Here is a 20669-nt window from a genome sequence, read left to right on the forward strand (position 1 = left end):
ACCAAATTAATTCATAGTATGTTTGTATTTTTTAATAGTGGCAGTATCAGGTGCTGTATAGACAAACAGAGCAGGAGCATTTTTCAAAACAAATTTGTATCTATTACGGCCATTGAAACACTGGTTCTCGTCAGATTACCGAAGTTAAGCAATGTTCAGCCCGGTTGCATTCTGGATGGGAGACCATCTGGAGTCGTGACTAAATACCTTTACCTTTATATATTATTAGTAAAATACTAGATTACAGATAAAGTGTATCTGTACCATTTATGATTTGATTGGTGGTTGATTTTATATCATACATAATCTGACCACCACATTTAGAAGTGTATTCATTTGAATAAATTATTATCTGATATATTTAAAAACCTAATACACTTCAGATGCAGGTTCCTCAGATGATGATCAAAGTCAGCACCAACCTGGATGGATGGCATGGGCCTGGTCATATGTTCCAGAGATAATTTCTTATGAGGATGATGAAGAGCTTGAAGGTGATGCTGGAACCTCTAGAAAACCAGCTAATACCACCCTCTCGGTTGGCATGTACTGTTCTACGGCTTCCATCACATTTAAGGTATTGAATTAAAATAGCATAAATGCTTACTTTCACAATCTAACAAAAGGATGCTGAGCTTGTCTTGCCAAGATAGGAACTCGTAACAGACCTCAGATCTTATGTCTGGCTGCAACAAATACCAACAGTACTATTTACATATTATTCTTCGCAGCGCCAAACAGTTAAGGAAGCCAATTGGCCAATCCAAAAGTTTTAAGGGACGTAGAATTGATCGTGTCGCAGCCACAGATAAACCCTTTAATCTCCGGAGCTCAGTATCCTGAGTATTACCATGGTTTACTTATTTTCCTCCAAGACCACAGCCAAAAGGGAAGGGGATTCTTTTTCTCACAGAAAAGGAGAAATCATGACATACTAATTGGGCCTATTCACCATCACTTTCACTGGTCTCTACTTTTAGGAAGTTTCAGGAATATGGTTCGTCAAACTTTAGGGTGTTTTCTTTTAATACATGCAGACAATTGAACTTGTATAATATAATATTGTAATGAATTTTTTTTATCTTCTACAGTATTTTTTTATGCCAGTTTTGAATGGACAAATAAAGAATAAACAGTATAAAATAAGTTTTTATTCCCAAACATGCATTACTTTTACCTTAAAAGGAATATATAAGTATTAGTATAAATAATTATATTTCAGATGACAGAATATACTGCAAACAGATCATTTTATGGACCATGTAAACCAACGTTTAAACCATACTTAAAATTACACTTAAATGGTGCAACTCTGCAAGTCCTTTTGCATGGCCTGTTGTTCTTCAATGTACAAATAGCATTTAGTGAGATACAATTGAATGGTATTGGAGACTGCACATGTGGAGTCGATGAAGCGTTTCAAGATTATATTGAGACTCATAGCATTAAACCACAGGTAGATGTTTTTGTTTAGTATGCGAGGACTGAGAGCAAGTTATTGTCATTTGGACAGGCTTCCAGAAAAATGAACTACTGTAATAATAAGCTTAGGACAGACCTCCCAGCTTGGAAAAATGAAATAATAGTTTCATAAAAGAGAGTTTTATGAAACTATAGAGGGTGCTATAATAATGAATTAAACCATAGGAGGCGCTGTGAAAAAACCTAAAGATAATTATTGGGATTTTACTTTATAATTGTAAACAAAGGCAGGAAATGTGGTGCCAACTCATTATTTTATCGATTAAAGTTTAAGTTCCCTTTATACCCACAAAGCAATATCCATAAAAGTATGATACAATAAACATTAATGGTAAACAGTTTTTCCATTGTGTCTGTAGAGACCAATAAGCTCAAAGACTTCAACATCTGGTTCAACCAAGAAAAATAAAATGTGGATCAACCAAAGCATGAACAAAACAAAAAATTAAATTAAATGTTTTGTATTCATCGAATGAGGAGAATATTTTCAGTCTGCACCCCATACCTTAACTTTTTCAACTCGTGGTCCATGGGCTATTATTATTGTATTGTTTTATTATGTAATTATGTTTATTAGTTAAGAGCTTTGCATCTGTAATACTGTATATGTACATTTGAATACGAAATAAAGAATAAATAAATGAAATGAAATAAGTATATTTCTCAAGCTGTATTTCATACAGCTCTTTCAACTCAAGCTGTTCAGAACCCTATCCAAGAATAACAAAATGTTTAATTAGTAGTAATAATTATATCAATAATCCAATATTTGTTTTCTATCAACTATAGGCCCATTTTATCAGTATCGGTGACAAAGACTACGAGACGAAGCTACCAAACTACACATACAACTCACTGTTTGACCCAATGAGTGCTGAGAACAATTTGTCACGTACACTGTACATCTTGGACACTGAACATCACCAGCAAAAGTACACTGAGAGCTGGGCAAAGACCCGATGGGGAGCCTTCTGGGTTGACTACCTGTACACCATGGAGGAACAAAATGAGGAGCAAACTGATGGTATAAACTCATTTTTTTAGTTGGGGGCGTACGAAGAGGGGAGGGAGTCTTGACCTTATTTTTAGTACGGGGAATTATTCGGTGAGGTGGGTTGAGAATTTGAAAATTTAAAATTAATACGGTAAATGTTTACTGCTAGACATTTTTGTCTTGTTCTCCTGCCAGAACTAATGGTACTGTACATAACAAATAGGACATTTTACAGAAACTACAAACAAATGGTAAAAAACTATCCTACATATGCTTTGTCTTTGTAAGGTATAATGGTTTCGTCCTAACAAGCAGTGCAGTATTATACCTTAATAGATACATGCCATTTTCTGAAATTTTCTTTTGAGAACAAAATGTTTTCTGAATGCAGATATGTGAATACACGTACCTTCATCTTTGATTAATGATAATAACTATTTCTTTTTCATCAGCTTCAGAAAGCTCAAGTCAGCACTCACATCATAGTACTAAAGAGGCAGTCTTTGAGGCCAAGGAAGTCTCCAACAAACGTATTGTGTTTTTTCCCGGAAAAGTGGACATCACCAGTAGCATGGTTCATCGGGTTCAGAAGGCGATTACGTTTGCCAATGACCATGACTACGAACCATACAGCCAAGTTAAACCAGGTATTTTATTAGTTGTATTAAAGTTGAAGTTTTAGAGAGATTGCTTTAGTGGGTGTTGCACATTTTTGAGAAATTTAAGAGAAATAATTTATATTTGATTTTTTGAAAATTTTGGTTTGGGAGAAAGTCTTTGGTAGTGTCTTTTAGTATTCACCAGAACAAGATCGTATTGACATTTAAATAAGAAGACTTTATATGGCATTATATGACTGTGGTGTGTCTATTGTGTTTTCAGCAGACAGTATTTGACGTCTTCACTATGTAAACTATGGTGTATTTTACCAGTTCTAAAGCTCTGTCTACACTAAAACAAAACAAAAATGTGTGATGTGCCCAAAATGGTAGTGATATGATGTCATCATGTCCATATAAGAGCACATTTTTTTGTCACATAAAATTTCATAGATATTGCTATTCATGACAAACATGTAAGAATATGGAAAGTATTTTCTCATTTCTTTTTTCATTCCTTCCAGAAATCGTGGATGAATCACGCCCAACTCCTACTTCTGATCAAATCGAACAGCTTGAAGACTTTGTACCGAGTCGCAGCACACATATCACCATCCTGGGATTAAACTTAACTGTAAATGCGGCAGAGCACCCACGTTATGATGAAAAGCAACCTGCAAAAATGGTAGTTAAAATGAAATGATTTATAAAATTCATGAACTACCCACTTTTGTTTTGTTAGATGATTGTAGTAATTGGTGGTAAATTTTTAAACTAGCACTACTAGGTTTTGTAAATAGATTTCAATTTACATTGACCTACAACCTGTGTATCTTGTATCATTGGTTGTTGCCTTAGAATCAACCAAAATTATGATGTCAAAGTTTCAAGAGAGGAAGCACATCTCAATGTTATCAACTACGAAACTAGTTCTTAACTCCATATTATCAAATGGTGCCATGACATCTCCCTCCAGTTAAAATAAGTCCATTTTTTTCTGTAACACCTACATAAATAATATACAAACACAAACTCTTTCTTGAAAAATAAATAGTTGCACAATTTGTACATAGGATTTAAAAGATGGAGATTTTGGAACCAAGGCCTCACTTCTACCGGCGCTTGCAGTTCAGATTGATCGAATTGACATTCAGTCAAATCTTCCAATGTACACTAGAAAGTTGATCAAAGCAGTCAGCAAAGTTCAACGACCTACAGATAATCTGCTACATTATTGTTATTCTCACAACTATTATAAGGTATATATACTATGACTGAATGGATTTAAAGCTATATCTACACTATTTTATGTGACAAATATTGTGATGTACATGATGGACATGATGACATCATGTAACTACCATATTTGGGCACATCACACTGTTTTTGTCAAGCTAGTTTGAAGTGTAGACAGATCTTTAGATATAGAACTACCTGTCAAATATGTTTGATTGAAATGGATATAGAACTTCCATCAAAGATCTGTGATCAAAATAGAATTCAGATCTGAAATTTGTCATCTGAATCGGAATTAAGATACTGAACTTTCTGCCAAAATGTGTTGGAATTAGCAAAATGAAACTTACCAGACATCAGAATGTAATTGAGATTATGTTTATCATTTCCTGAGTTTGTGTATGCTTTTCTTTGGTATATAACTTAGTACAGGACCATAATCATGTTCCTTTGTACACATTCGTGGGGATCCAAAAGGGCTTTTACTGGCACTGTCTTTCCATTTCTGGCTGTCTTGTGCATCAAGTTCCTCCAAACTGATCATGACAGGCCTTCTTTACCATATCATTCTATATTAACCATCCTCCTTTCTCCCTCCATCATGTGATTTCACGTGTACAGCACAAGTATCGTATTTTTATTATTAAACAGTTGTTTGGCGTTCAAGTTGGACTTACTCAGGTTGACTACAAGGAGATCAACTCTTCTATAATTCTTAACCTCCTGCCATCATTCAGTGCTGCTGCATACCAAAAGAAATTACTTTTACCTATGTATTGGTGAGTGTTTATTGGAATATTGATTATAATTGTCTTTGTCAAGCCCATAGCCGGGGGATGGTAGGCTCAAAGATTTGAACCCTATTTTTACTGAAGTTCTAGTTTTTAAACTAATGTAATAATTTTGGTTCTCCAGGACAAACCCCAGGATAGTTAACTCTGAGATGTTAGTTGAGCTTCCAAGTATTGCAGCTAATGCCACCAAAGCTCAGTTGCTACTCTTACAAGAATTGTACAAGACCTGGTCAGAAGATGTGCCAATGCTGGCCAGGTTTGATGAAGACACTCTTCAACAAGATATTTTTAAACCATCAGGTAATTATTTGAATTTGTACAAGGTTGGACAATGGTTTTATCCCATGCACTAACTCCTTTATCAATTGGTAATACAAACGGTTTTTGAATTAGTTCTAATACAATTACTCTATATAATATTCTTTCTAAAAGGAATAAATATGATGACTGCAGTCAATATATATACTAATAAATCACTAATATTAATATAAATATAACTCGCTTGACTGAATTTTAAACATTTTGTTTATGGCAGTGAAAGCTTTCCCATCTGGACAACCAATGCTGGAGATGTCATTATCAGACATTGAGATCAAGATTAGTGAAAGCTGTCGTGTGAAAGCAATGTCAGGAACTCTAGGTGGCGCCACTCTTTGTATGCAGTCACTAGGTTTGTATGAAATTCTTTTTAAGTATAATTGGAGAAATCAAATTTGGATTGATATTACATTTATTATTTAGGATGAAAACACCTGATTCTCTGAATTATGTCACAACATATGTCATTATATTATTTGTCCAGTATCATAAGCATATTTTGTATTTTGTACAGTGTATCATATCATATGTGGCATCTGTATTATGCATTATGTTATGAACTTATATGAATAGATTCCTCCATAACTTCCTATCTGCCATTGTGACAGCCAGTTCCTCTCTCTGCATACCAGTATCCGTCTCTAGTACATCAATGTGTGTGAGTGCTGGTCTTCCTTGGTTTGCAAGCCCATGTTTTGGGTGCCACAGCTGCTGCAATGATTTCTTCTGCAAATGTCAGTCTTCTTATTTTTCTGTTATTTTTGGTACGGCCAAAGAGCCATATAGTACTTCGTTACTGATTCTTTGTTGCCATTTTATTCCCAAAGCAGCACGAAGTAGTAGTGATCAATTGCTTTTCTTTGTAATGGTCCAACTTTCTGATCCATAATACAGTAGAAATACTGATTCAACAGTACACTTGAAGAGCTGTAGTTTAAGGTTTTGACTCATAATACAGACAACACTGATCACACATGTCATTATGTGACACAGTATTACAGAATTTGCCTATAATGCTGTAAAAATGATATAGATACTGTACATATATATATATTACCAGTCTTTGTGTGTCAATAGGTGATCAGAAGCTCAACCAATGGGAGGCATGACATTTAAAGTTCATATAACATGTTTTGCAAACACCATACTGTAGAAATTAAATGTAATTTACTTTTTATATCAGAAAATGGAAAAGTAGTAGCGACACCACTTTTTCAAGCACCTGTAGAAACAGGTAAAGTGCATTCAGTGGAATACTACAAGAAGACAGACAAGTCAGACAACGTTACCGGAGTCTACCAGCAAGACGCCATTACATTCACAGTGCAAATACCAAAGACAGCCGATAGTGCTACAATGCATGGTAGATTTTTACTGACTTTAGAAGATTTTTTGTAGTTGTCTGTTTTGTAACTTTAAAATATTCTTTGATATCACTTTTTATTATTGACAAGATGTAGAAGAACAGTTTTGTTTTTAAAGCTTTATTATGTTTTGAATAATTATCATCAATTTTTGTTTAACTAGAACCTTTTTTTCTATTGTCACACTTTTTAAATTTTTATTACATGCTTGTGAAAATCTGCCAACAGCTAAGCATTTCTTTCTAAAGTAATAGCTTATCCAACATAAATTATATTTCTTTTATGATTTAATCAAACTTTAGTGTAGGCCTATTCTTTTATTAAACTAGGCTTTCAAGAATGCAACTTTTTTCCCGTTTTAAGTCCAGATAGACTTCTTATCAAATAAACTTTATTCCTATTAAAGTATTATTCTCACTGACTTGGAAATATAAAAGAAAATTTAAATTTTCTTTCAGATGAAGTGGGCTTTATATTAATTGACATTCAAGGCATGGCATTCTGTGTTGATCCGCTTCTCTACCAATGGTTAACCTACTCACCTCGTCCTGTGAGCATACTGAAGCAAGCTGCAAGAGATTCCGCAAAGTTAAGCAAGACAACTGTGTTTCCGACAAAACCAGCTAAAGGTATACTTTTTGTATTGTGCACTGATCTTGACTGTATGACATTTTCTTGTGCTATATATGCCCATCTTATTTCCCCATCTCTCGTGCACTGAGGGACCATAGTATGTCAATCGATCAAATAAAACTTTAATGCAATCAGTATAATATACAAGAGATAAAATACAAATTGATATTTAACATACAAGGATCTACAATAAAAAATCTGCAATCTTTGTATGCATGTGTGTTAAAGAGTTATTTTAATTAATTATGCGGTTTGCAAGCCTTTGTATTGTTTTTTTAAATATTTTCCAAGACATTGTTTATTGTTCTTGTTATTATTGCATCTTCTGGATTGCAATCTGTGTAAATGTTTTATGAAAATTATTGAATTTCAAAGCCTTTGATTGAGAACTCAATTTTTTAAGCTGTACACTCTACTTTTGAAATTGAACAGTTTATGTCATTTTTTGTTCAATTCCAAAGGATCAAGTAACAAATCCATAACAAAGGAAGAAGTGACAAAGCTTAGCGCTACGAAAGCTCAAACTCAACAGCCTAATGTGGACGCTAAGAAGAAAGATAGCAAGAATGAAGATTCAAATGCTATAGTCCAAGAATACCTTGACAAACTAAAGAAATTCAGCATACAGGTATATATAGATTTTGTTAACTTTTTCGAACATTACAGCATGGTTTAAAATGACTATAGCGAGGCATTTAATGAAAACTGCCTTAAAATGTGACATGTTTCTAGAAACTATTCTCATCATCAGAAGAACAGAAAACAACGCCTAGAGTACTTATATACCAATAGGACAGGTTGTATGTAAATAAGAGAGTAATTAGCATGATAAAGCAACAATGAACGTAGGCAACAAACAATCATATGGCAAGCGTGACGCCTAAGTTATAGCATGTTTAAATTAAGTTTGCAATTCAACGTCAGTGACAAAACCCTTTTTTCCTATAAGTAATGTTAACCAAATGATTGGTTATTGTAAAGCGCTTTCATCATTGTAAAAGCGCTATATAACTGATGTTATGTTATGTTGCTTGTTAAACAATCCCTGAATTCTGGGTTCAATTCCCGGATTCTATGCATTACTAGTGTTTTTCTCAAACAGAAAATAGTGACAGCATTTTAGCTTCATAAATAATATCGTTCTTGACAGATGTTTTTAAGGCATTTAATTATAGGCACCATCTTTGACACTGATTATACTATACATTTATGGTATTTATGTTACAGTATGTCTTTTCATTTTGTTTCTTCAGGTTGATTTTCAATGCTGTTCCATCTATCTACCTTCCACCCATCTTCATTTAACAAGAGATACACCAAAGATTATCCCACAAGTATTTAGGCATTTGGCTCTTCCAGGAAACAATGTGCCTCCAACTGCTGTCATTTGTTTGCCAACTTTAACAATCAACAGTGTTGGTCATAGGAAGATTGCAGCTTTACAAGACATACCTTTAAACCCAAACATCCTGGCTAAAGAAACAGGTATTTTGTATAAAAATTATAACATTTGTAAGATTTTGAGATGTAGGATTTGAAGAAAATTAGATGGTGTAAACATGGGGGAGAGAATTGAAAATGCAAAAACCTCAAAAAAGGTCAAATGAACAGAAGCATATTTGGGAAAAGATTGGTAAGAGGAATGAAGTGTTAAAGCAAGTAATTAAAAAAAAATTGAAAGCCAAAAAAAATCGATATCTATAGATATTTTTGACATGTGAAGTTGACAGACTCTAACAGCAGATAGACAACTGGAGGGAAAGCATGCAGATTACTATATTGAAGTGGTAAAGTTAGGTGTTCGGTACATCATGTGCTTACAAAATAAAGGTGAAACTAATGGTGTACCACAAACCTAACATTAGCCTTGTATTAAAACCATATTATATTTAGGTGATATATTAAAGAAATGGTAAAAAAATACCTGACAGTGTATTTATTGGCTTTAATACACGCCCATTGTATTTTAAATAGTAGAAAGGAAAGGTCGGTTTTGAGAGAGTTGATTGTACACATTTTCTTTTTTAGGTCAAAAGTTTCCCTGGTCTATATCAGCAACATCATTCAGCTTGTATACTCTACATCCACAATCTACTGCCCTCTATCTTCTTGAACCAATGAGTATTAATTCAACGCTGGCCGTCACTAGTAGTGCTGGAACGCTCTCCCCTAAAAATGTTTTTGGATTTTGTCTTCATTCGGATATGAAGACTGTTAAAGTGAACTGCTCAAAACCACAGGTATATATTTATAGATATACAGCTGCCTTGGTGTATAATTATTGTAAGATAGGCCCTGTTATTGATGGCCTACATCGGTCTGGATTAACTATATAACTCATACTAATCATTTGTGTCTTAAGTCTTAATTCATTTCTGCTTAATGTTTAAAAGGACTAGATTTTACTCCTTTATTGAATTGTTTTTGTAAAGAATGCAATTGATGATTTTTTAGGTGACTCTTCTTGTGGCCGTTACATGTGCTGCATTAGATGCAGTAAAACAAGCAGCATCTCAGCCCAAAGAAAGACTAAAGCTCACATTGAGAAGCCAAGGTGCTAAACCGGCAACTCGGCAGTCCCCTGTTAAGACGCTAAGTAGCCTGTCATCATCTGGACAGCCTGAGAAACTTCACCCTCAGGATACATCCACCAGCATGTCATCAACACTTGATGTTTCATCAACACCTGATAGTGATGAGTATGAGGGCGGTGTAGGCGGTATAAAGTTGTCACTTTGGCTACAACTAACGCTGAATAAATTTTCGGTCAACTTGTTTGCAACTGAGGATTGCAATGGTAAAACTCAAGGTGAATATTTTTGTTGTTAAAAAATTCCCGAACCTCTTAAAGTCAATTTACACAGACGATAACGGTAAAGCAGAACATGTAGCTTGTCCCACGTAGAATATTATCTATCCTGACCAGGTTTCTGATCAACCGCTGGAGAAGAACATAGATTCTATTATTTGTTTTCCGTTTACTGCTTACCATTACAGCTGAGCTGTCTGTGTAAATTGGCTTTAATTAAGTAAAAATAATAATTCCAAGATTTTGAATGCTGGCAATAGTTTGTAGTTTAGACATTTTAGAGAATAGTATTTGTACTGAAGAGGTCATCCAATATGTAGAAGAAATAAATTGTGATATATTATTAAACCAATATATAAGCTCTGTCCGCACTATCATTACCAAATTTGTGCATATCACACTTTTTTGTCACATAAAGTTTGATAGTTTAGACAGAGCTTTACAAGTCCAGGTTTTAATTGACATTTCAATGAGTTTACAAGCTCCACAAAAAACTACTATCTTTTCTTCTGTTCGTCTTCAAAGATTTGAATCTGCAGTCAGATTTAGAAGATCTGACGTTTTCTCTTGATATTCAAGAAGTTTATTCCAAGCTCAAATGTAAGATTGGAGGGCTGAATGTTAAGCATTACATCAAACGGTAAGCTTTGTTGAATATGCCATTTTAATGTCACATAATAGTTAGTCACTTCAACCAAAAAACATGTAGGATAAATCTGACCCTTGACCCTCCTTATTTCTATATGCAGGAACAAATCATGGACTACTGGTCCATACAAAGGTGTCATACTTTCCTGTACAGACACCATTACAAAACAACTGCCGCTAGTCACCAAAGTCACTTCTCAGAAATCATCTACTTCGTACGGACTCTATAGTCAGCGTTCTCCGGCAAAATCCCGCGATTCAAAGGCACATGGTTTTCTGACACTTACATTTACACGTGCCTTAAGCAAATCCGTCAAAAAGAGATTGTATCGGTCGAAAAGTAAACCACAAGAACCAATCGCAAAAATGAACCAGTATGTCAACGAGGTCGTCTTGTCTACGCAGCCTTGTGACATCGTTGTCTGGTGTCCAGTTTTAGCTTCCATGTTAAATATCTTCATGATCGATTTATCACCAAGTTCTTCTATAAAATCAGAAGCAACTCCGAACATATTCAGTCGTCATGACAGATTTAGGCGGTCTTTGCGGGGAGCACCCTCAGTAGCTAGCTCAGTGAGTGCGTCCGAGATTACCAAAACGAGCATCAGTAAGAAGTCTACCAATGAGGAGATAATCTCAACTAGAAAGCTCCCTCTATTGTACATTGATTGTCAAGAGTTTAGGCTCTTTGTTCCAGGCTGCGATTCAAATACACCAATATTGTCTGGAGAAATCAACCAAGATTGTTTCTTGACCCATGTCAAGTCCATTTCTCTGACTCCGAATGTAGACAACCCGCTACAAAGAATGGTTCTCAAACAAGAAATATACAGGTTAGACATGATACTGTTCTATGCCTACATTTTTCTAAAATTGCATCGAAAACCATGAAACATACAGTAGGTTAAGTTGAGCCCTTCATTCATTAAAAAAATAATTTATTCTTCAGAAAAGCAATGCATGCTGGGATAACACAGCAACCTGGGTCAGAGGTCGAAGATAGGCAATATCAACTAGATATTAATGCAGTGAGCCTATGTACTATTCTGTGGGATGACTTAGCCAAGGCCAGCGAACAAGGCATTCAAGAGTTAGGTTCAGCTGATGATGGTAGTGTAACACTGACTCAGAATCCAGCATTGGAGTGGAACATGGCCAAAGCAAGGTGGGCAGACATTAGATATTTTGGTTTTACTTTTTAAATCTGACATCTGATGCTATAAATGCATGGTTCAGAAAAGTTGTTAAACATACATACTGAATTCCTGTAATTTGCTACTCTTAATTATAAATAGTATATTTCTTTTAATTGATACAATTGAATAAGTGGAGTTTGTATTCATTCAAGAACTTAGAGCAGTTAAATTGAAAATAAAAAAAATTGTTTCTTACTTTTTTTTATTATAGGCAAAGCCCTCAACAAATCAGTGTTAGCCCGATAATGCATAGCTTTGACCTAAGGGTTGTTGCAGCACCAGCAATAATCATGGACAAGCCTTCTACAGATACAAATAGTAAAAAGGTATTTTTGATACTGTATAAATGTATTATTTAGACTCTACCTTTTCAGCCTTTCGAAGGTGTTTGGCATATTTATTTTTTTATTCAACTTTGTTTTACAAGGGTAGCTCTAACAGCTGACTTGAAGATGCCCTCTTTCCATTTGTTTATTATAAATGCAGATGTCAAGGTTGTTTTGTTGATAGCTCTTTAGTTATTAATTCTTTCATAAATTCTACTGATATTTAGATTAAGGAAAATTATTTTTTAACTTTTCTGTTTAAGCGGATTACTGTCTGTGGACATTCACTGGAGTTTAACATCACAAGTGACATTGACTTATATCTGAGTGCTGGACAAGTCTTATTGGCACAGATGGTATTACAAACGAACATCGGTGCCTTTGCTAAGTTGTCCCCTTCATCAAAAACCAAAGCTAAATCATTTAGTACTAAAGAGTATGAGGACAAACCACTTTTGAGGGTACGGCCAGTGGAGGACAGTGGTCTTGGAAGCGAGACATCATCAGTGAACATTACATCAGCAGGGTTTGAAAGCCAACCTGGTGAAAGAACTACCAATCTAATCGCAGGAAAAATTGAAAAACCAAAAAAGAAAAGGCCAAAGTTCACACCATTTGATGTTCTGTTAACGGCTGGGAAAATTTCTTTCATGATATACTCATGTAGACTTGCGTCAGAGAGTTCTCGACATCAAAAAACCGGTAGTGATTCAATAAAGAAGACAGCATCAATACCGAAGCAGATGTCAGCGATGTCTCTTGAGCAAGACATCACCAGAAAGAACCGCATGAATACTTGGAATAATGCTGATGGAAGTGCAAGCTCAGTTGCCATTGAGATGGATGCATATGATGCTGATGAAGAAAGCAATGATGACAAGGATTATGAAGAGAATTTAATAAAAGTTATACACCCATTTCTGTATATGGTGCTGTCTCAACCACATGTTATTATATCCATGGAAAAGATCAATCAGAGAGCAGAATTTTCAGTCTATGATTTCTCAATTGATGGAACGTCAATCAATTTTCGTGAAACAGGCAAGTACATATTACAAATATAGAAATAGCTTTAGTTAACAATTTTCCAGGATTTTGTATTATAATTTTATATTAGTGTATGCTTACTATCTGATTGGTTAATTTTGTATCACATGCTATTCAATATTAGTTCTACTGTTAATTTAATGGTGATATTTAAATTGTTCTATTGCAAATTTAGCTTTTTGTAAACATTTGAAAAATTAAGCAACACAGGGCATGCTCGAAAACCAACCTGTAGTGTGCCGATGGTCTAATCCACAGCCAAAATCGGAGCACGCCGTTTTTGAATGGCCTAGCCTTCCATCTACCTGTAGCCTTTCGTGTTTGGGTTATGGTTATTTGTACCTTCATTTCAGTACAGATAAAATGTACTAACTGATTCGATGTATGTTTCTTTATTTGCTAGATCCAACCAAGCAAGTGCCAGACAGTGGTGACTACACAGTGTCATGGCTTGAGACATGCCCTGGTGATCCAGACCCAAAGACTGGTATACTACCATCGCTCTTCACTTTTACTGTCAAAGATTTCTTTTCTAGGCCTGGTGAGTTTCGAGTAACTTTCCTGTTATTATCATTGATTGCTATGTAGTTAGCAGTTTACTTCATGAATGATTGTTGAAATTTAAAATGGATTTGAATAAAGATTAATAAATCAGACTTTGAATAGGCCATTTTATAGTTTTAACAATATTAATCACTTTCGAAGAAAAAAAAGCACAGAAAAAAATTATAAAGTAAACAGTTAAATTCAACCAAAAACCATGGCAGTTACTTTTTAGGTAAATAATTTTTTTTTTGAAGTGAATAACTATTATGTGACATTAAAATGGCATATTCAACAACAAAAATTATTTTTTTTGGGGGGATAATACAGCTTTAATGTTTTGAATTTTTGTTTTGTGAATTAATAAAGAGATATATTGAATTTTTTATAGAATTATAGACTTTGAACAGCATGAACATTGTTGGCAACCTGCATTTATTTTTCATTGATTCTTTCTTTTCTTGCCCAAAGCTATCATGAATATGAGTGTTTGCCGACCATTGAGGGCACATCTAAGTCTCACTAAAATGGATCAGTTTTATGACTTTGTACAAAAACTCACTCTTCCAACATCGTCTGAATTAAATGCTGATGTAATGAAGATGGAATCAAACCAAGCAAGAACACCAACAAATCTTGGCAGTCTCAAAGGTAGTCAACTGTTTTTTTTTATTTAGCTTCTTTACAACAAGTTTATGAAATTTTATTTCATAATCAATGTGTCACTTTGGTCCTCTCCAGCCATTCTTGTGTTAATACGTAACAACAAATGCCTTTACAATATCAACATTAGTTAAAAAATTACAGTATTTTTATATGTACAACTTGGACATATTCTTCTTCAGCGTGTTGTGCCATGTTAAACATTATAATTACCTTGAGCTAAACATGATAAATTATTGTGATTAACTTGAGTTAAACATAATTAACCATCATGATTAAGTGGGATAAACATGACATGATTAAACTTGAGTTACGCATGATAAATTGTCTTGATTAATTTGAGTTAACTTGATCATGATTAACTTATTTAAACATGATAACTATATCATGATTAACTTGAGTTAACAGTAAATAATGCTATATTATCAGTTAATTTTTCCTTTTTTTCCATTTGCTATTATTATTTATGCTACATTCTAAATTAGTCCCATGCAAATAAAAAGCCTGAAAATGTTGTATGACGGTTAGTTCCGCTAAAGAGTGCTTTCCCAGCATCAAGCGATAACCAAACTCTGTCACCCTTTACTAGATGAAGGATAAGACTGTTACTGGTCGAGTCTGTTGAATCAGAACCATAATCCATGAATGCCAGCTGGTTCTCGTTGTTCTTTATCAGTCTTACTATCGGCCACGTATTTGACGATGCTTTGTAAATGTGTCCTATAAAGTAGTATGTACCGTTGATTGCGCACGTGAAAATACCGGTACGTCTATTGAAATGATTACCAAGGTTGATAAACTCGTGTGAGAACGTGACGATAACGTTTGACGACGTTGGGGCTTTAAGCAATGTTTCACGTGCTACAGAGAAAGCAGACTGTGGAGGTCGTGGTGGGTCATCTCCACGCTTTCCTTTTAATCCAGTAGTTCCTAAAAGAAATGTTTTATTACGTTAATATACAAATTAGCAATGCATATCCATAAAGGTTAACCTTTGACATTGTTTAACCCTGTGTAATATCACTTGAATCTTGTTGTATGAGAATAGTTTTTATTTAAAATTTGTATACATTTTAGTCATGTACTACTAGGTGATTATTATTTGTGCTTATAAGTTACCAACATTTGAAATGATGGTGTAATTTTGATACAGAAGTCTTGTATGTATGTTATTGACTAGAGAATACTTTTTACCTTTTTCTCCTTGAGGTCCTGTTATGCCAGGGGGTCCTGCTTCTCCTTTGATTCCTGGTGGGCCTGGGTCTCCTGCTCCTCTTGGACCTTACATTGGTTGAAGAAAATATTTAAATTTTAAAGTGAAATATAAGATAAAATAAACAAAATGATTAAATATCTTCAAACCATAAAATGATGTCATCATTACCTGGGAATCCCTGCGGTCCTTCTGGTCCAGGAACACCCTGAGGTCCTGGAGGGCCTCCAGGGTTTCCTGGAATACCGCTCGTCCCACGATCTCCTTTTGGCCCATACGGACCTCGATCACCTTTATCACCTCTTCCACCTGAAAAGAGCAAACACTTGATTGATTTCAGTCATGGTATACAATTTGCAGTGCTTAATTTAAACACATTCAATAAAGCAGTATAGACAAAGAACAGCAACATCATCAGCTATCACATATCCATCAATTGTATGACAATTACATTATCATTGCAGATGATGAAAATAACCTGTGTAACTGGAATACATTCCAGTTGCTTTTCATTAACTTTTGTCACTATATTTGTCAAGAACCAGCTGAGACTTACTGTACATCTGCCTGAAAATATTTTAATTATTTATATTTTTTTAGATTAAAATGAATTTCACCTTTAGAGCCAATTGGTCCAGGCATGCCATTACTTCCATGGTTACCATGCATTCCTGGTTGTCCACTTGGACCCTGTTGGCCAGGTATACCAGGCGGTCCTTGTATACCTTGTGGTCCCATATCGCCACGCTCACAGCATGACAGGCAAGTCGTGCCTTGGTTGCTCTCACTGTATTTGTTGGCTTTTCTCTCTGCTCGCTCTTCAGCTGTCTTAGCTCCCATTGCAATAACAGCCATGCTTACAATAAGACATGTTGAAAACATGACTTTGATATCTGTAATTGATTATTTTTATTGTAAGTCCACACTTCCATGTGTAGTTTTGTAGAAATGTTTGCCAATTAAATGTAAGTTAGTTAGGTATAAGATTTGCCAGTATTTATACAAGGGTGTACTCCTATCATATATTATCATACTGTACTAGTGTATTATAATAGTTATTAGTTTTAAATGTATTTTCGTAACACAAAATTATTCAAATCAATTTTACTATACAGTATTATAGCAACACCTGAACTCATGGTAATAGATTTTTGCATTGGGTAAATGAATGAAGGTGTCTTAGTCTACCTAATTTTGTAATACCGACTACTACATATGTACGTAAAAGAAAACAAAATCACAAATTGTGGTTGATCCAAACACATTATTTCCAAATTACTAGCCTGGAATCATACCTAAACTTGGATTGGGTAGGAATAAGAAAACTAAATAAAAACTGATGCAGTTTTATTTCTTTAACAGTAATAATACATATATCTGTTACAAGAGTACACAAACACACTTGTTCAAAATGGAGATAGAAGCAATTACATTAATGTCATGGAGCTTTGGCTATTAGGTCTAAGATACCTTCACACTAGGGGCTAGGATGTTGTCACAACAGGGCTAGGAAGCTGTCACAACAGGGCCAGGGAGCTGTGACAACAAGGCTATAATTCTGTCACAAAGGCTAAAGTTATTTTATCTGATGCTGTGTTTTTGTGTCAAAGATGTCAAAAAATAGACACAGCTATTAAAGAACCTAATTAACATGTTTATAAAGTAATTTCCAGAAATATGTATAATGTTTAATGGTGGTATAAGCCTATTAATTTTACATGCAAATATATAAGGCTTTGGGTTATACATTTCTAGTACAAATTCTGGAAGATTTTCTCAAATCAGTTTGATCATCTAGTGAGTCACATTCAGCCAAAAATCGTAATAGAAAACATGTTGGTGGGATGATGCTATAATCAGAAACATAAAGTAGTTGATATATATGAAATAATCTTTTCATAGAATTGTAGTGAAAACTTTATAAACTTTTGTTCTATGTACTAAATTATATACAGTTACTTTGATATATCACACCATATGTAATTAATTCATTTTCTTTTGGATTGTGTTGTTGAAAATTTAACACTAAGTGATATTGAAAAATATTAGTATATTATTAAATGTATTTACTTTATGTAATTGAATTAAATGTGTGTTTCTATTTCACTTGTAACAAGTTTGACCAAGAAAACCAAATCAAAATTTAATCGCAACCCACAGAGATAATTCTATAAAATTAGTAGCCAAGCAGAGCTTGGAATGTACCTAATGGGAGCCCAACTGCTCCCGGTCTTGGTTCTCATATAAAAGCCCGCGGGACAGATATCAATTGGGCCAGCTATCTTTTAGCATAAAGTTTATTTTTTTAGAATGATATTGCAAGGAATACTGAACTCATGTGTATGTTTCATAATAGCTGGGCCTCCTACTTTGTATAATAATTATTTAAAATTATTAAATTTATATTTGCACTTTTGTTGTTGTATGTTTTCGATAGTGCTTTAAAAGTTGAATACACTTTTTTTGAAGTTTATTATATAAAAAATTGATAACAGACAGATAAAAACATAGGCCTACATTAAATTAATAAGAATAATGTTTAAATGTAGCCTCACTTTCCACTTCTATAAGTTAAGATAGAGTGTAAAAAACATGAAATATGTTAAAATAATGTTTATGATTCTTTTTAAATCTGTCAACGTACAAGGTAGCAGGGGACTACACTCGGGTCCTCCGCTTTTTACACTGGAATCATCACAATTGTTTGAATACTAGGACGCAACGCAAAATATTGACGCAAAGTGCTGTATTGCATAATCACAAGTGGGAATCGACGACGCAATAGTGCTGCAAACATCAATATGAGAAATCAAATCAGTTTTGAACACAGAGAATCATAATATACGTGGGGTGAACCAGGTCAAAGTCTACGGCCAACTAAAGTTGATGTGGAATCGAGTATGTTTGATTTCACGCAGACGGAGGAAAACACAATTATTAGGAAGGCCTTTTCTTATGTTGCGTAGGTTGCGTTGCATCGATAGTGGGAACCACGCTTTACTAATCTTACAATCTGGTTTTATTTGACTATAGTATCTACTAAATAACAATATTTTTTCTATTTTTTACTGGTTTGTATGACTAATTTAAAATTACTATTTTTAAAGGAAATTTTCTATAAATGAAACTTTTCGAAATATATGAACACTGTTAAATTCTTACCTTAACTGTTTCTTGGTGGTATAAGGTACTGTAGCAGTGTGTCTTGTGATAACATTTTAGCACTTTACATTCTTTTTATAAGGAAAGATTATTGGAATGTTCCATTTGTTGGTAGGGTTAGTAGGAAAAGTAGGGAAAGTTCTGAAACCTGAAAATAGTCTTTGAAATGTACAAACAGTACTACAAATTGTATTTGAAATGAATTAATGTTGTATTTGAGGATTTTAACATTTTTAGGAAAAAGGAAATTTATGATTTTTTTACTAAATTGCCAAATTTTAAAAATTGGATCGATTATTGAGAATTTCTGTACAAACTTTTTAATAAAAGAAATTATTTTTCTTCTCTCCATATAGAATTGGAGGCTGATGAAACTGTAGAGGGTGATGGATCTCAGTATTCTGGTGTGTTGTCATACCTTGCTATGATACAACAAGTAACATTGAATATGCATCAAGTAGTGGTTGTCATGACCACAAAGCCACACCCTAAATTACCAATACTGTTGTTTTCATTGGGCGGTTGCCAAGGAAGTGTTGCAGTAAAGAGTGAGGATGGTAAGTATTTTTGTATGTTTGTTTCTATCAACTTTTTCCACTATGTTATATATTTTCAATTCTAATCAATAACTTATAACATTCAAGTGTATTTATTTCTCTTGTTCATTAGGAATGCCAAGCCAGTTGGTCTCAACTTTAGCTTTGAAGGAACTCCTTCTAAGGACTTCTCTCCAACATGTAACCAAACCATTTATTGGTCCATGTAAAGCAGACATGGGCTTAGATGCCAGGTGGTGTTATCATAGTGGCAATACATTCAGTGACCTGATTCCCAGGTGTCACTTTGATTTGCATATGGGACACATCCAGGTGTCATTTGGGCAGGAACATCTCAGCTGCTTCCAGCTTATCACAGAACAGGTGCAGGAAGCTGGTGAAAAGGTATCAAGTAAAGATTTCAGTTAGATTTTGGATATTAACTAAAATATTTTATATTGAAACTGTGTAGAATTAAGCCATGCCAAGAAATTCTATTTAAATGCAATAAATAAACAACAAAAATGTTATGTATGTATGTTTTCTACTTTCAGCCCTTAAAAGAAAATACTACTAAAAAAAGAAAAAGAAAGTACACACATTCTGAAGAGGTCATATCGAGGTCAACTGATGACTTGCGTGCTGGAGCATTTCGCTATCTAAGTGACATAGGTAGATTTGCAGCTTTTTAGGCATTCAAGCATGACCCTAAGTATATTAAACTAGAGAGTTTATGAGGCCATACCATGCAACCAACAAATCCTGTACTGGGATAATAATGTTAAGGGCATTCCACAAACAATGCTGTCAGTCAATGTGCTGGTGGACTTAGATGTTACACTTTTCAAGTTCATGCCTCTCCCCATGGTGGACTTAGATGTTCATGCCACTCCTCATGGTGGACTTAGATGTTCATGCCTCTCCCCATGGTGGACTTAGATGTTCATGCCTCTCCCCATGGTGGACTTAGATGTTCATGCCTCTCCCCATGGTGGACTTAGATGTTCATGCCTCTCCCCATGGTGGACTTAGATGTTCATGCCTCTCCTCATGGTGGACTTAGATGTTCATGCCTCTCCCCATGGTGGACTTAGATGTTCATGCCT

At 34.5% G+C, this 20669-nt stretch overlaps 2 protein-coding genes across 2 annotated transcripts in view; one reads left to right on the forward strand and one right to left on the reverse strand.

Moving 5' to 3' along the window:
- Positions 1–20669, forward strand: part of LOC144840930 (intermembrane lipid transfer protein VPS13B-like) — a 40100-nt gene that overhangs the window by 1468 nt on the left and 17963 nt on the right. The window contains exons 3-27 of the mRNA XM_078697023.1: positions 384–577; positions 1223–1456; positions 2272–2506; positions 2929–3123; positions 3600–3760; positions 4149–4334; positions 4963–5090; positions 5227–5405; positions 5641–5775; positions 6607–6786; positions 7246–7416; positions 7882–8048; positions 8674–8905; positions 9449–9660; positions 9875–10229; positions 10755–10869; positions 10979–11710; positions 11827–12042; positions 12285–12399; positions 12663–13440; positions 13850–13987; positions 14461–14640; positions 19384–19584; positions 19697–19968; positions 20118–20235. Of these exons, the coding sequence (XP_078553149.1) occupies positions 384–577; positions 1223–1456; positions 2272–2506; positions 2929–3123; positions 3600–3760; positions 4149–4334; positions 4963–5090; positions 5227–5405; positions 5641–5775; positions 6607–6786; positions 7246–7416; positions 7882–8048; positions 8674–8905; positions 9449–9660; positions 9875–10229; positions 10755–10869; positions 10979–11710; positions 11827–12042; positions 12285–12399; positions 12663–13440; positions 13850–13987; positions 14461–14640; positions 19384–19584; positions 19697–19968; positions 20118–20235 (5829 nt within the window). The remainder of the gene's footprint in view (positions 1–383; positions 578–1222; positions 1457–2271; positions 2507–2928; positions 3124–3599; positions 3761–4148; positions 4335–4962; positions 5091–5226; positions 5406–5640; positions 5776–6606; positions 6787–7245; positions 7417–7881; positions 8049–8673; positions 8906–9448; positions 9661–9874; positions 10230–10754; positions 10870–10978; positions 11711–11826; positions 12043–12284; positions 12400–12662; positions 13441–13849; positions 13988–14460; positions 14641–19383; positions 19585–19696; positions 19969–20117; positions 20236–20669) is intronic.
- Positions 15103–19064, reverse strand: LOC144840931 (uncharacterized). The gene is made up of 5 exons (XM_078697024.1): positions 19028–19064; positions 16483–16758; positions 16037–16174; positions 15847–15933; positions 15103–15582 (listed from the first exon to the last, which is right to left on the reverse strand). The coding sequence occupies exons 2-5, from the start codon at positions 16745–16747 to the stop codon at positions 15134–15136; spliced, it is 939 nt and encodes a 312-aa protein (XP_078553150.1). The 5' UTR covers positions 16748–16758; positions 19028–19064; the 3' UTR covers positions 15103–15133.

This window comes from Antedon bifida, chromosome 4 (genome assembly GCF_963402885.1).
Source record: "Antedon bifida chromosome 4, ecAntBifi1.1, whole genome shotgun sequence".
Lineage (NCBI taxonomy): Eukaryota > Metazoa > Echinodermata > Crinoidea > Comatulida > Antedonidae > Antedon > Antedon bifida.

Coding starts and splice junctions, on each gene's coding strand:
- LOC144840931 (XM_078697024.1), bottom strand. CDS start 16,747: ATGTTTTCAACATGTCTTATTGTAAGCATGGCTGTTATTGCAATGGGA. Junction 15,934..16,036: donor AGGACCGCAGGGATTCCCAG/GTAATGATGACA, acceptor AACCAATGTAAG/GTCCAAGAGGAGCAGGAGAC. Junction 15,583..15,846: donor AGGACCTCAAGGAGAAAAAG/GTAAAAAGTATT, acceptor CATTTCTTTTAG/GAACTACTGGATTAAAAGGA.